Source organism: Scylla paramamosain, chromosome 34 (assembly GCF_035594125.1).
Source record: "Scylla paramamosain isolate STU-SP2022 chromosome 34, ASM3559412v1, whole genome shotgun sequence".
Lineage (NCBI taxonomy): Eukaryota > Metazoa > Arthropoda > Malacostraca > Decapoda > Portunidae > Scylla > Scylla paramamosain.
The window spans coordinates 13,723,855-13,740,219 of record NC_087184.1 but is presented as its reverse complement, the minus strand read 5'-3'; the positions used below and the strand labels follow the sequence as shown (position 1 = coordinate 13,740,219).

General features: G+C 41.8%; 2 protein-coding genes across 7 annotated transcripts in view; one reads left to right on the top strand and one right to left on the bottom strand.

The window, feature by feature from the left end:
- The window catches only part of LOC135090223 (transcription factor GATA-4-like), a 186,251-nt gene extending 176,698 nt beyond the window's left edge, over window positions 1-9,553 (top strand). Inside the window, exons 5-8 of one of the 2 annotated variants that reach the window (XM_063986733.1) lie at window positions 163-347; window positions 1,269-1,365; window positions 6,447-6,608; window positions 7,115-9,553. In XM_063986733.1, coding sequence (XP_063842803.1) covers window positions 163-347; window positions 1,269-1,365; window positions 6,447-6,608; window positions 7,115-7,467 — 797 coding nt within the window. In that variant the 3' untranslated portion in view covers window positions 7,468-9,553. The remainder of the gene's footprint in view (window positions 1-162; window positions 348-1,268; window positions 1,366-6,446; window positions 6,609-7,114) is intronic. The other variant, XM_063986734.1, reaches the window with a different exon arrangement.
- An 868-nt stretch (window positions 9,554-10,421) lies between these two features.
- LOC135090217 (general transcription factor 3C polypeptide 1-like) overlaps window positions 10,422-16,365 on the bottom strand; it is a 29,240-nt gene continuing 23,296 nt past the window's right edge. For 3 of the 5 annotated variants that reach the window (XM_063986711.1, XM_063986710.1, XM_063986712.1), the window contains exons 28-34: window positions 16,011-16,162; window positions 15,149-15,287; window positions 14,421-14,544; window positions 13,678-13,884; window positions 12,404-12,539; window positions 11,704-11,990; window positions 10,422-11,041 (exon numbers count right to left, since the gene is read on the bottom strand). In XM_063986711.1, coding sequence (XP_063842781.1) covers window positions 10,911-11,041; window positions 11,704-11,990; window positions 12,404-12,539; window positions 13,678-13,884; window positions 14,421-14,544; window positions 15,149-15,287; window positions 16,011-16,162 — 1,176 coding nt within the window. In that variant the 3' untranslated portion in view covers window positions 10,422-10,910. Of the gene's footprint in view, window positions 11,042-11,703; window positions 11,991-12,403; window positions 12,540-13,677; window positions 13,885-14,420; window positions 14,545-15,148; window positions 15,288-15,588; window positions 15,857-16,010; window positions 16,163-16,365 lie in introns of those variants that run through there. The other 2 variants (XM_063986713.1, XM_063986714.1) reach the window with 2 other exon arrangements.

Here is a 16,365-nt window from a genome sequence, read left to right as displayed (position 1 = left end):
CAACAGCTTCTCATCACCTCTCCATATATTTCCCCTTTCTAGGTACCTACAATACACCCCTGTCATTCTAACACCTTCCCATCACCTTCTCCCCTCCTTTATTTTCCTTTCTCGCACCTACAACACCACCGTCTCTCACCACAGCACCTTCCACCTCTACAGATTACCCCGGCAGCGAGTTCTGTTCGGAAAGCCGCGAGTGTGTGAACTGCGGCGCCGTGCAAACCCCGCTGTGGAGGAGAGATGCTACCGGCCACTACTTGTGCAACGCGTGCGGCCTCTACACCAAGATGAACGGGATCAACAGACCTCTTATCAAGCATTCCAGGAGGCTGGTTAGTGTGGAGGTCGGCCCCAAACTCCCTGCCTTTCGTACTTGTTTGTGGCTTGCTGTGTGTGTGTGTGTGTGTGTGTGTGTGTGTGTGTGTGTGTGTGTGTGTGTGTGTGTGTGTGTGTGTGTGTGTGTGTGTGTGTGTGTGTGTGTGTGTGTGTGTGTGTGTGTGTGTTTGTTTTAATGTTTTTTTTTTTGTTTTCTTTACGAGAATTTTAATGTTTTTTCGTATCTTCTTTATGAGAGTTTTATTTTACTTTTTTTTCTTTTTTTACTGCAAACACAGTTCCTTCCGGTAATAAATTTCACTGATCTATTGTCATCTGTGTGTGTGTGTGTGTGTGTGTGTGTGTGTGTGTGTGTGTGTGTGTGTGTGTGTGTTGGGTGGTGGAGGGATTAGCTAGTCAACGTTTTTTACCGTGATTTTTTTTTTTTCTGGCATTATAGGAAGTTTACAACATGGTGTTTTATAAGACTTAACTTGCTTTTACCACGTCACTTCATGCAAATCACTAACGTATCGGCACCTAAATTTTATAAAACAGTGAACGAGTATTATCTATACAAACATTCACTTATTACCTTATTATTATCTTGCCATTTTGTCTGTTACGTATATTAAGAATTTGACAATATCACATCATCTCTTCCTCTCACACCTTCCCTCCCTCTCACTCTCTCAAAACCCAGTTAACTGCCCACTCCTCCCCCTTATTTAACCCTCCTAATTCAAATATTTACTGATTACTTTATTATTATCTTGTCAATGTCTGTTACGTATATTTGAGATTTGACAATATCACGTCATATTTCTCTCTCTCTCTCTCTCTCTCTCTCTCTCTCTCTCTCTCTCTCTCTCTCTCTCTCTCTCTCTGGAATCACACTTGTAACTCTCCGTCTCTCCCCTTATCTAATCCTCCTCTCCTCCAATCACCAGGACGGCTTCTCCTTCCAAACATCAGCGAGGAGAATGGGCCTCATGTGCTCCAACTGCGGCACCACCACCACCACCCTCTGGCGGCGGAACAACGAAGGTACGGCCTCTCTCTCTCTCTCTCTCTCTCCCTCTCTCTCTCTATGGCTCGTATTCTGAAACGCTTCGCTCTCTCAATATATTCAAAGGCCACACAGATGACTAGCCGGGTTCCCAAGAGTGTTTCTTCTGCTAATAGTGTTTAATAATGTAGAAATCTTGTTAATCTGTGTAATCTATCACTAAAACTGCAAAAAAACATCCTTAAAAACCCGTGTCACTTCAATTAAAGCCTTTTGAAAGTAGTCGGAGTCCGGAGGAGAAATGTTTCAGAATATGGCTCTCTCTCTCTCTCTCTCTCTCTCTCTCTCTCTGACCCCCATGAGCGTGAGGCGGCTTCTTTGTATCTCTTGGTGCAGTGCATGTTAGCGCGGTACATGGCTCATCATATCTCCTCTGTGCGCTACTCGGTCCATCATGTGCCTCTCGTCCCGACGGTGATATAACGCACGGCCCCCTTGATGCGCATCTCAGCCCTTGTTTTTATCGTTTTGTTATTACCCGCGGCGGTACTTGGCTCTTGTTTACACACGGCTCACCCTGTTAGTCTTGCGCGCGCAATACAACTCTGCCCACTTGACTTCACATCCATTAAGTTCCCCCGCCCCCGTTTTCGATGCTTTTCAGATTTGCCTGCTATCGTTTTCTTCATCTTCTTTTCAATATCGTGGGGCTTCCCATTTTCTTTCTCTTCATTAAGGACTTGTACTCTTGTGTTTATCTTATCTGGTCGGTGTTCGGCAACATTAACAACCTTGGGAGTAATGATATACAGCTTAATTTTGCATTTAAGCTAATATTTCCCTTCCCTTTCAGCTATCTTCCCTCAGTATTTGTTCAGTAGTCACCCGCAATAGACGATTCCAAGGCACCAATCCTGATGTTTTATCTAGCTTTTTTTTTTTTTTTCTCTCTCCCTTCCTTTTAACACTTCCTTTGCCTCACTCGTTATAACCCACTCTTGCCCCTTCCTAGCGCACTTCAATCCGATTTTGTGTCTATCTGTCAATCCATTAGAGGTCAGTGAGACGGAGATGAGCGCAGAGGTCTCGCGCTAATAATAAATGTACCGTATGCCCCACGAGTTCCACCTTCCATCAAGTGAAGTGAAGTGATGAACATTTCTGGTGTGGGGCGCTGCAGCTAAGGTCATATGGCGCCGGATTATAAAACTGCATAAGAATACTTGAAATGTTAAAATGACAGGTAGAAGCAACAAAAATGAGACAAGGTTCAAATTTAAAAGAATAAAAAAAAAGTAAGAATAAAAATTACGAACTAAGCAGGAAGGGATGGGAATTGAATACTGACCTCAATGACCTGACCTAAACGTAGACTCAAAATATACAGACGTCAATGTGTGCAGCGTGTCTCAAACCATTTTTAAAAGCCACAGATACGATTAACCGGATTCTTAAGTGGTTCTCATGTTTATAACGAAGATATCTTGTTCATCTGTCACTAAAACCGTAAAAACACCCTTGAAAATGTCACTTCAATTAGGGCCTTATGAAAATATTGGATGTGCGGCGCAGAGGTGTTTCAGAATATGGGTACAAGTCATTCCCAATAACCTAAACTGCAGTGACAGCATATTTAATCGACACAGTAAACAAAATATGAGGCATGTAGGAAGAACGGCATCAATGTACACTGTAGAAAAAGAACCACGAAAAACACTGGAAAAAATGGCAAAGGTAAAAACTGTTCGGTGAAATGAAAAATAAACTACAAGGAAAAATAAAGAAATAGTACATAAGATTAATGATGCAGAAAAAAAAATGGTAGAACAAAATGGCGAAAAAAAATAAATAAATAAATGAAACACAAGATTAGCCAGACCGATTACTTTTTTTGGGAGCGTTCAGTGAGGTTAGGTTAGGTTAGGTTAAGTTAGGTTATGTTAGGTTAGGTTAGGTCAAGTTAGCTAAGTAATCTCATAAAAAATAACATAACCTAAACTAACCTCACTTCCAATAAATATTCGTAACACAAAAATAGTATTGTCATGAGTGAAAACAAGAATATCTTTAGCATTATTGTTTAGGTTAAGTTACGGCGCGGTAATCCATTCAAAAAACAGCCTAATCTATACTACCGTAATATAATTTGACGTCACTTTACATAAAATATTCCAGACATAAAAAGACAGGATTGTAATATTGGCATAAGTGAAAATAAGAAATAATATCTTTTGCATAAGGATTTAAGGTCAGTTAAGTAATCTCATGGAAAAAAAATAACCTAACCTAAACAGAACCTAACCCAACGTCACTTCATATAAATATTCGCAACGTAGAAAAAATCGTTTTCTCATGAGTGAAAATGAAAACATCTGTAGCATTATTGTTTAGGTTAAGTTAGATCAAGTAATATCATCAAAAAATAACCAAACCTAGACTAAAATGATAACCTAACGTTACTTCACAGGAATATTCGCAACACAGAAAAATCTAAATCTCACGAGTGAAAATTAAAAATATACGTAGAATTACTGTTTTCAACTTCACCCTAACGTATCTGTGCTTGCCCTGTGGTGCCTGTGAATAATAAGACCTTACAATGACCACGCGTCCTTAAATGATTGTTATGGTTGTTAATGATCGTTATTGGCGCTGTTCTTGTGTTCTTTTAGGGGGTTCGATTCCCGGCCCAACAAAAACCTCTCACGACTAAAAAACTTTTCGAACTTTGTGTGGGAACTTACACAACTTCAATACTTTTTTTTTTCTTTGTTTCTACTTTTTTTCCTAGGCCAAAGCTCCTTGAATATATATATATGGTAAAATACTAAATTAGCAGCGCGGCTCTCTTCTTTTTTTCGGGACCTTGTGGGAAAGCGGGGTTTTTGGATGAGGAGAGTTAAAATAAGGCAAATACCGCCTCTTACCACCAAAAAACAAGTAGGGAGGTGCCTGCTGCTGGTGTTACTATGCCCGCCACGTTCTCGATCTTGGTCTTGCCATTGATATATACCTACGGGAACGAACATGGCGTTTTTCAATTAAAGGAGCAAATAAAATCTAAAGTCCATGGTGGTCTAGGTGTAACCCAGCAACGCAAACATAGCCATCAAAATCAGCTGTTTCCGGAGGAGGCTCAAGGGAAGGGCACGTCCATTCTCACTCAGAGGGGAGGACGCTACAACACACTCGGCTCCTCACTGAAATATTACATTAAAATTTACAAACAACAATGTGTATACCTTTCTTTATGAGTCTTGAACATAAAACACCGTGACATCAACAGTACTGGATCAGCGTGTCCCTCAGTGAAGTGGGAACACGGCAAATGGTGGTGGTAGCGAGGGGTGGATACTAGTGACAGGCCGAACTTGTTTATCCTTATTACGATATTCCCACGTTATCTACGGCTTAATTAATGGTTCAGAAGTACAGACAGGACCTTCAAGCATTACCTGGTTCATTGGTGCAGCTGGCGGGATGCGCGGTACAGTGTTATCGGACTAAATTCACAGCACTGGTCAAAGTAAACTACCCACACCTCCACGTCTCTCTCAGGGTGATTGGGCCGATGGTTCTCTATAGACTTCTTACGTGTTTGAATATTATGTTTAATTTGTACTGTTTGAGACTTACTGTTATTTTTTTTCTTTATTATTCATATATTTGAGAAGAATACGCTTGAACTAAATATTTTATTACGGCGATGGTTCTCTCTCTCACGCGTTTGAAAATTATGTTTAACTTGTACTGTTTAAGACTGGTTGTTATTTTCTTTATTATTATTCATTAATTTGAAAACAATAAGCTATAGGTAAATATTTAACTAGTCACTGAAAATAACTAGCGTGTCAAGAATTAAAACAGTGTGCTATCTGTGCCACGCGGACATGGTAACACTGGGCGGGGATGCACTAGGCTGCTGACTAGCCTCTCTCCGACTCTTTCAATGTTCAGCTTGTTAACTTCGCCTTCCTACCAAACCGCTGGGCACAAGAAAAGCAGAAAGCAAAAATGTTTCATCTCTGTTTTCATCTTTTCTCTATAGAGACTGGCACGTTACTGGGCTTTTTTTCGGTTCTTTTATTGTTCTAAGCCAGTGCCGCTGACAAAAAAAAAAAAAAAAAAGTCCATGACGCAGACTATAAGCATTATAAACCACGGCCTTATAATTTTGCGCCATCACCTGCATTTATTAATTAAGAAACCTAAGAAATCCATTAAAACAGTAGAATTTACCCTAAAGCCCTTCAGTCATGTTGAGAAGATGAGTGTGGAGGGAGGGATCGATGCCTGGAAGGGAGGTAGGGAGACGCCATGACAGGCGCGGGAAGAAAGGGAGCGACGATCGAGAAGAGACGGGGAGGCAAAGGGGGAGGGGACACAGTCGGCCAATAACTTACGGTCCCGAGGGGTGCCTGATTGCCATTGGCTGATCACCGCGTGAACACATTTTGTATAGGGAGTGCGCGCGTGTGCCTGTGAAGGGAAGGAAGCAGCGCCGCGCCATCCCACGCCTTGCCGCCGTAGATATTACGATTTTTCTTTTCTCTTTTGTTAACACTTAGTTCCCTCTTAGTTGTTTCAGCGTCCCCTTTCAATTATTTACAAAGGCTATGTAGATGAGTAGCCAAATCCTCTTCTCTCTTTCTTTTGATGATGTAGAGTCCGTGTCAAACTGTCACCAGTACCCCAGAGAGTCATGGAACACTCAATAACTCAACCTGCAGCCTATTAACAGACGCACAGACAGATTAATAGCACCTCTCATCATTTCAAAGCCAGAAGGGGAGTCTTAGTGGAGTGTGCACGGCCACGAAGCAAACTACATTCTTTATTCATTTCCTTACAACACGATTTTTCATAATAAATGAAAGCGCAGATGGCCAAGTTAACTATTTTTTCTTTCTTTTACCTTAAGGCAGAAAAAAAAATTGCTTTCTGAGACGTGTAGATTAAACAAGCATATGTCTCGATTTAATCCACACTGCATAACTTCTAACATAACTAAATACTGAAACAAAGATTTATCCCCGGTTTATATACTCTGAATGACTTTCTTACATAGATAAATGGATTAATGCAGACAAACGCGCTAATTTGCCTTTTCTCGTGGCAGGGGAGCCAGTATGCAACGCCTGTGGCCTGTACTACAAGCTGCACGGCGTGAACCGTCCGCTGCAGATGCGTAAAGACTCCATCCAAAGCCGCAAGAGGAAACCCAAGAACAAGAAGACGGAGGAAGGCACCGAGGACAAGGAGAAGGAGAAGAAGGCTCCGGGTAAGTGTGAGGGAGGAGACAGGAGAGAAAACTGAAAAAAAAAAAAGCATGATACTGAAAAATGTCAGAAGAATTAAAGTTTTCTTTTTCTTCGGTAAATGAGATCTGAAAGCGGGATGTAAAACTTCTGTTGGACGGAAGTTCGAGGAAAATTTTGATTGAAAGATAAAAGTTGCAAAAACGAACAGCCAACGAGAAGATATTACCAGCTTGAGTAATAAAAATTTGTTAAGGTCTGTAAATACTGAATATTTCCAGTACTGCTTCCTCAAAAGAAATAACACCCCTGTACAACATAAAAGTATATTAATATTATAAACAAGAATACAAAAACAGTTCTTTTTAAATGAATTTCGTACAACCGCCGCCAGGGTCTTCGTGGCAGCACTGTGTACGTCGTGGAAAAAGAGCACATAAATCTTCTGACTCGAGCGTGTGTACATGGACGTCCACACACAAAAAAATACAATAAAACACTAACGCACATGCACATTTCTTGCCCGCAGAGGACAAACCCACGAAGGAGGGAGAGCGGCGCCCATCCGATCCCGCCACGCCCGTCGTCACCAAGCCCCCGCCGCCGCAACAACCGCAGCAGCAACCACAGCAGCAGCCCCCGCCGCAGCCGCCCCAAGGCCAGGGCCAGCAGAGCCAGGCCGCGGCTCTCCCCAGCACCAGCAGCCAGCCCAGCGTGAAGGTGAAACAGGAGAACCACTCGTCCTTCACGCCGTTGCCCACATCACCCACCGGCCTCGTCACCTCGCCCATCCCGCCCACCCTCAACTGTACCACCACTAACGGCATGTTCGGCCCCTACACCTCGGGCTCCACAAACTTCGCCAAGCTCATGATAAGCTAGAGGCGAAGGCTGCACGTGTATCCCCAACCTTCCCCCCTCCCCCCGCCGGACACGCTCCTCAGCACGCTTTTCTTTTGTTTTGTGTACCAAATTATGTGTGTAGTGAGTGCCGTCGCCGCCGCCGCCAACGTTCCGTCGCCGCCACGCTACTCCCCCCGCGGCGTGACGAGCAAGAGTCCAGAATGAGGTGACGTGGCGCGGCTTCTCGCAGTGTGACGTAGTGTGACGGGAAGATATTGCAAATATAAAACTAATATTTCAAAACTCCTCCGTCGTGATCCAACGCCCGATGTGTCCCTTGCGGATGACTGTGACATCGCCTGGGTGTGGAGGAGCGGCTTGCGCGGAGGAGTGGGCGGAGAAAGCCCGCCTCCCATTCATCATGCTTCCTCCACGCTGCAGAAAAGCGGAGTTCTGGAGACACGTGGGTGTTGATTATGGAGGAGAGAGAGAGAGAGAGAGAGAGAGAGAGAGAGAGAGAGAGAGAGAGAGAGAGAGAAGAGAGAGAGAGAGAGAGAGAGAGAGAGAGAGGAGGGCTGGATGCGCTAGCCATTCCTTCATACAACGAAACATCAGGTAGACCTTCCACTGGTCCTCCCGTGTGTGTGTGTGTGTGTGTGTGTGTGTGTGTGTGCATGGCCGCCACGCCCCTGCCTGAGTGGCGTGGGCAGTGCGGGCGGGCAGCGGTCCCTCTCTCCCGCTGCCCCGCCACGCTCTCTCACTTCGCGTACTCTTAAGATTATGCGACAGACAAAGGAACTAATGGATGTTCAAACTGCATTTCCTTTTTTCTTAAATAATCAAACGTTGCTCGTAGATATTAATATTATATTCATACGTTGTCCGTCTGCCAAGTTTTATTTATTTTCTCTCTAATAAATAAATAAATAAAAATAGATATATGTTAACTTTAAAAAAAGAAGAAACTTTCTGTTGGAGGAAAGTTTCGTTACATATTCATTGCTTGAGACATTGTACAGGACGACTCGTGGACTACCTTGTTCCTAACGTGAGGCTTCGTCGCGCTTTCCCTTCAGCTGATCCTCTTTTGTACACTAATCCTGTTCCAGTCTGACGCGGGGAGTCAGCTTGTGCCAGCGTCCCCCTTCCCCGCAGCCCCGCGCCTGTACATAGCCCCGCCCCTCCCCCTCCCCATGGTGTAGGTGAAGCTTCTATGAGTGAGGCGTGTGACCAGCCGTCAGGTGCGCGCATTGGCCAGCTGAAGCGTGGAGTCAGCACCGCGTCAGCACAAGTCAGCGACACTCAGCGACGGTGGTGTTGTCATTGGATGTAACCTTCCACGTGTCACGGCCCTACTGACCCCTCTTATGATGACTTATGTGCCCGACGGGTGATGTAACCATTTAGATTTGTAAGGTTCAGGCTGACACTGCGCTGCACTCTCGCGTCAATCGGCGCTGAATGTTTCGCCGACAACGGACACGAGCAAAGGAAGGCAAAGATTTTTTTTTTCTCATACTTTTCTTACGTGTGGTTAGGTTAAATGGAGAGAATGCTAAAGGGATTCTTACGTAGGTCTCTCTCTTCAATACTTTCCTGGGACGCGGTCAGGTCATAAAAGAAATCAAGAATATAAAGAGAGTCGGTTCTTAATCTTATTGCACGGTCTTACTTTTGAACAAGTTTGGAAAGACTACCGTATTGGGTTCTCTTCCTCGTACTATTTCCTTTAGACGCTGGTATGGAAAGTAAAAAGAAAACGGGATGCTTTTCTTCGTACACTTTCCTTCACTCTCAAGTACCGCATGCAAGTTGCGTGTTTCCAGCGCCGCAGCGAGCCAGTGTTACCAGATGAGATTGTTTGTGTGTTGTGCGACAGCCGTCCAAGCATGTCGTGTGTGTGTGTGCGTGTGTGTGTGTGTGTGTGTGTAAAATACGTGTTTGTCCAGCCTCTTGGCCAGCTTATAGTGTAACTCTCAGTGATTTGATTATTATAGACTTACGAATGACTGTATAATTGCTGTATATTGATTAACCCCCAAAACCGTCTTTTTTCTGTCCCGTCCCGCGCGGCTGCACGTTTCAGTCGCTCTGTGGAGGACCAAATAAATCTTGTTCAGGGCTACGGTTCTTTGTAAATTGCCTTGGAACATTTTTTTTTCAAATGGAAATTTCGGCTAACGGCAACGAAAAGGAAGATACTAGTTCCCAAAGAGAACAGTTCAAAAGAATAAGCAAAACTGCCTCGGAGCGTCCCTCTTGAGAGAGCTTTAAGTGTTCCGGCGCCTTGCATCAATCACTCAGTGCCTCTTTCTATTGACGTCCAGGCGGTGGGAGATAGAGGTCAGGGTGACACAAGTAAAGAACTTCAATGTAGTCCGTTACACACACACACACATACACACACCACTTAACATGTGACGCCTGTTTGCTAGTTTATAGTCTGATATCCAAATGTATCAGGCTAAACTCGACACTTGATTACTGGTAATACTCCCACACACCTGAGTGCGCCGCGGCAGGTGCGTGCACGGCTCATACCAGACAATCTGTTGCCACATGCAGGACACAATAGCAACAACGGCAGCAGCAGCAGCAACAGCAGTAAAAGCAACAGCAGCAGTAGCAGCAACAGTAACAGCAATAAGAACAATAGTAGCAATAACACAAACATCAACAAGAAGAGCAGCAATAATAATAAAACCACACACACACACACACACACAGAGAGAGAGAGAGAGAGAGAGAGAGAGAGAGAGAGAGAGAGAGAGAGAGAGAGAGAGAGAGAGTCTGTATTGAAGTAAAAACTGCTACAGATATAGTAAGTCCACATTATCTCCACTTACATTTACATATTAAACAACAGCATCTTCTGGAGGAGCACTTGAGAGGGAGCATGAAATTAAAGTTATAGGAGAAGACTTCTGTCATGGCAATCCCCTTCAGTTCTTCAGAATACACTTCATATATAGATGGACAGATAAATGAATATCAAAATCTTCAGTAATTTATATATCTTTGTCTTAACAGAGAATTATAAAGATATACAACATATTATCATACAACACACACACACACACACACACACACACACACACACACACACTATACAGTCATGTCAAGATAGCTATGAAAGTTTTTCCTTATTTGTCAACACTCAAAATGGAAAGATCCAATAACAATAAAAAGACTAAAACATTTGTATAAAATAATGCAATCTTCCTTCATGTCTTGGGTAACCACCTTTGCAGGGAGGTGTACAGATACACCCGACTGATCATTTACACACCAGACCACACTCTGTGACATGACACCATTATGAACTAATTAAGCATTTAAGCATGTCTCCATACATTTAAATGAATCACTCAGTCACAACCAATCACAACATAAAAATAACAAAATCTGTACATATATAAAACACAAACAGTGGCCAGGTGTTTGCCAAGGCATGCCAGTCACCTTGACCACCTCTGCTAGTTTCACCTTCTCTCCCCAGAAAGAAAGTCTTGTGAGTATTTCTTGTCACCAATGAACATGGACAGCTTGAGTATGGCGTCCACAGCTGGCTCGTACAGCACGTCGTCATCACAGTCGTGCACCTCTGCCAGCACTGGGAGGGAGAGATAAAGAGACACATTATACAACTATTAGATTCATTATACATTATACAACAAATTCATTCATGCATCTCTGCCACCACTGGGAGGGAGGGAGAAATACACATGTACAACAAATGCCACAAGCAAAGTACTTTGTTAGGAGGCACTGTTCTGGCCCTAATAGACTGTGGGAAACCAAATGTAAAAATGAGAGAGAGAGAAAAAAAATAAAAAAATAAAAATAAATAAATAAATAAATAAATAAAATAAAATAAAATAAAATAAATAAATAAATAAACAAATAAATAAAAAATGTGGATAAAAATAAACAAATACAGCAAATTCACACATGCACCACTGCCAACATTGAAAGAGAGGGAGAAATAAATGCATTATACAACAAATTCACATCAGAAACACTTCCCATACACCTAATAATTTCTGTGCCTCAATAAGCACCAACAAGTCTTAAAACTGTACCACCTGGCCCAGCCTTCCAACACTCACACTTAACATCCACACCTCCAAGACTTCCATCCCTAGAGTGCCTCATCACTTTCCCCTGCCAAACTCACCTTCAACTTCACAAATTCAGAGAACAGAGAAAGTACAAAATTTACTATAGGTCAACTATACCTGGCATACAAAATTCACAAAGAGAAGATGGACTTACCAAGGGAGTAATCCACAATGTCAGAGAAGAGTGATGGCTTGTGGGAGCAGACCAGCTGTACCCTGATGATGCACTGCAGCTGCACCAAGGTCTCCAGCAGGTCATGGGTGTGGGCAGGCTGCAGGGCTGGGGAGAAGCGGCAGACAATGTCCCTTCCACTGACCCCTGGCCGCTCCATCACCAGACACAACACAGCGCCCAGCAGGCGGTCCACCACGCGCCTGTTCAGTGTTCCGTTGAGCCTCACCCAGGGACGCACTGCCACATCAATCCTCTCGTGGTCGGATCTGGAACGGGAGAGTGTGGCTTGATGTGGGGAAAACAGAAGAGGAGGAAGAGGAGGAAACAATAATAAGGCAGACTATTGGCTCATATGGCTACCTGGTAGATCAGTAGGGCCTATACAACAAATGGTTTGATCTGGGAAAGTGTGCAGTCTGATGTGAGGAAATCAGAGGAGGAGGAGGAGGAGGAGGAGGGGGAAATAATGGCAAAGCACACTACTGGTTCATATGGTTATCTGATAAAGCTGCATGACCTATAAAAAAGAATGGAAAGAAGCAACAGTTCCAGGTGTAGAAATAAGAACAGCAAGAAGAGGTGTAGTGACTGTATCATGACCAATGGGGTAAAAAAAAATAATAAAATAAAATAAGATAAAATCATAATAAAATAAAATAAAATAAAATAAAAGCCTTACTTGTGGTGGTGGTGCTTGATGGTCTTCTCCATGCCTGTGGACACTTCCTCGTCACGCTTGTACCTCCTCTTGCGCATCACCAGGAAGGAATGAATGTGGCGCTTCCCTGATGGACCATCCTTGTCATCCTCTTCAGCTGGAATGCATGAAGAAAGCAGTGAATATTGTGATACAGATCTTGAAAAAAATAAAATAAATAATAATAATAATAATAAATAAATAAAAATAAATAAATAATAATAATAATAATAATAATAATAATAATAATAATAATAATAATAATAACAATAATAATTAAGATAGGTAACATACTAGATGGATGAGAAAAAAAATCAATGCTGCTTTGTGGAATGACAGTATCATAACCAATGAGGTAAAAAATAAATAAAATAAAATAAAGTAAAAAAATTTAAATAAAATAAAACAGTACAAAATAAATAAATAAATAAAAACAAAGTAAAATAGAATAAAAAAAGTGTAACCTATACAGGACAAAAAAAAAAACAGTGAAGGTTAGTCCAAAGGAATATGCAAAATTTGTAAGAATTGTCTTGAAACCTCTTTCTTGAAGGAATTCAAGTATACAAGAGAAATGACAAGTGAGGTCTTGACCACTGTCATGGAGTGTTGGAGCAGGACAAGATACAGACTTTTCTCAGCTGTCCTCTTGAGGGAAGTCCCCAGAGGAAGCATGAGGCTTCAGAAATTTAGGCAGATGAATAAACATAAATGAACAAGATTATAACAATTACAGGTGAATCTTTATTGATATACATTTATTTACTAGTTTTATATATTATGAATAAGATTTTGGCCTTTGTCTCAATTTACCAACAAAGAGTTTTCCTTTATGAATACGAATAACATTACATTACCAAAAAAAAAAAAACATTAAATAAAAAAATAATAAATAAATAAATAAAAATCTATAGTTGTTTCTGATTTTCAAATTTATATTTCTGAATATTTTTAAATATGTAACAAAGGGCCAAGAGGCTAAGAAAGTGGTGTGAATGAGTGTTGATGTGCCTTGTCTTGGCTACCCCACTTGTTGTGAGAGACAGCATTGGTATAGTATGTATGTACATATGTATGTATGTATGTATGTATGTATGTATGTATGTAACAAGTTCATAAATCAAGAATAATAATGTGCAGATTTCTTGGTGACTCAAAGGAAGAAGGTAACCAGACACAGTTTTATCAGCTTGGCAAGTGTAGTGACAAGGAGCTGGGGAGCAACACACCACACCTTCCACCACGTCACGTCATACCTGCAGCCATAGAGGAAATCCTCTGGGAGCGTCTGGTGGCTGTCGACTCATCCATGCTTACTCCTGATGTGGAGGGGACAGGTGCCTCCTCCCCCACCACCTGTGTGGAGCTGGTGGTGGCTGCCTCGGTGGTGAGGTCAGGGGCAGGGATTTCTAGCTTAGTGTTCTGGCATGTTGATGACTCCTCAAGGTTCTCCAGCTCAGCATCTGTTAATTTAGTTAGTATTTCTGAATTTTTACAATGATGTAATACTTTTTGCCTTGTGAGTAATTTCTAATGACCCTCCATGTTGGCATCTGTTAATGAGTAAGTATTTATGAGTTTTTTTACAAAGATGTGACATTTTTTGACACACAAGAAACCAAGAAAGAAAGAACAGTGAAAAAAATAAAGATATACAGGAAAAAATACAAGTATTAAAAAAGGAATGAGAGGAGAAAATGGGCAGGAAAAGAAGTGAAAAAAAGAGATGCAAACATCCAATACGTGAGATATTTGTGTGTGTTTGCATGTAGTGGATAAACGATCAACAATGGAAGCTTCGTGATTCTCAAAGTATGTTACAATAATGAATTTGTTCATTCAATCATTCTTACAGGCAATACAATAAATTCAATGAAGAATCAGCTCATTAAATAATTCTTGGAGACAACACAATAGTGATTCTATTAAAAACATCCACACAGAATCATATCCATACACATCTATACCCACAGCCACACCCACACGCACAGCCACACACCTTGCTGAGGGGATGCTGTGGTGGGCAACCCTTCTTCCCCTGCTGAAGGATCCTGTAATGAGCCACTGAGGGGACATTCTGGCTCCTGGAAACTTGATTCTTGGCTCACTTCATCCTGCTCCTGCTGCACCAGAGAAAAGGAGACTGACTGAATGCATGATGGAAAAAATAACTTGATAGATGATTCAATAAGTGAAACATAAGGGAAGAAGAGGAGTGGAAATATATGAGAGGAGAAAGTAAGGAAAGGATAATAGAAGGGATGAAAAGAGAGACAGGGAATTTGATGCACATTGAGACAAAATTATGAAATGAGGAAGTGGGAGGTAAGGGAGAAAGAAGAGTGAAAATACACAGGAAAAAAATATGAGGATAATAGAAGGGATGAAAAGAGGCAGATAATTTGATGGATAATAAAACAAAATTATAAAAAGGAAAGGGAAGAAGAAAGGAAAAAGCAAAAAAAGAAAAAAAAAGGTACAGAAAAAAAACATTCAGAAAGGAGTGAAAGGAGAAAAATAGAGAAATAATGAAGTGAAGAATTTGATGGACAACGAAACAAAAACTATGAAAAGAGAACGGAGGAAGAATCAAAACCAAAAAGGATAAATAGAAGAATGACGAGAAAGAAACAAAAAAAAGTGAAAGGACAAAAAACAGAGGAGAGAAGCAACAGATAAACAAAATCAAAAGGAAAAGATGTAAAAGTAAGGAAGCTCACACTGTACCTCTGAATGTTTGTTGTCTTCCTCACCCTCCTGCAGCTGTGGGTCTGTGGGGGAGGAGGTGCTGGTTGCTGCATCTTTTTCATCCTCCTCCAAGTTCATCATGTACACACCATGCACCTGCACATTCTGTCTGTTGATCCTGGGGGAGAGATGGTGAGGAGGAGGAGGAGGAGGAGGAGGAGGAGGAGGAGGAGGAGGAGGAGGAGGAGGAGGAGGAGGAGGAGGAGAAAAAGAAGAAGAAGAAGAAGAAGAAGACAAAGAAGAAGAAGAAGAAGAAGAAGAAGAAGAAGAAGAAGAAGAAGAAGAAGAAGAAGAAGAAGAAGAAGAAGAAAGAAAGAAAGAAAGAAAGAAAGAAAGAAAGAAAGAAAGAAAGAAAGAAAGAAAAAGAAAGAAAGAAAAAGAAAGAAAGAAAAATAAAGAGGAGGAGGAGCAGGAGTTTCCATCAACTGTATGGATAAGGCTGATGGATGACCTCTGTCCCATTCAAAACTACATCCATCCATCCTCCCACCATCTATCTATCCTCATACACTTCACAACTTCACTTTCGTCTTATTCACTTTGTATTTTTCCCTCTAAAGACTCTACCAATTTCTACCAGCTGTCTCAGGCACATGGACACACATTCTAAATTGTTGTCCTTCCATAGCTTCTGTCTCTCTATGTTTAATGTCTTCTTCCTTATGGTAGCTCTCCTTAGGAGTACACCTGAGAAAAAATGCAGTCACTGTCTATTGATTCATCTTGTGACGTAACTATGATAGTATGCTTGCACCACACACAAACGCACACACACACACACACACACACAAACAAACAAATACACAACACAAACTGACACAATACTGCACTGGCTGCCCACCTTGTGATTTTGTTGGTCTGTATGAGCCATGGCTTGGTGTGCCGCATGGTGACCCAGCGCACCACGGCAGCCCCCACACGCATCACCAGCAGTGCCTCCTCCATCAGTGACATGATGGCCGTAATGCAGTATGGATACTCCCTGTACTTGTCCTGTAAAGAAGATTGCAATGAATAGACATTCTGTGAAATTTTGTTATCACTTTTATACTGATCAGCTGTAGACAGTCTGTTTACTTATTGTGGCTTTGTGGTTTGAGGATTAATTCATTCAGCTCCCAATGGAGAGGTCATGGGTTCAAATCCTAGGCCATGTGGGTTTAAGATACACAAAACTCACAAGGAACAACTAGACT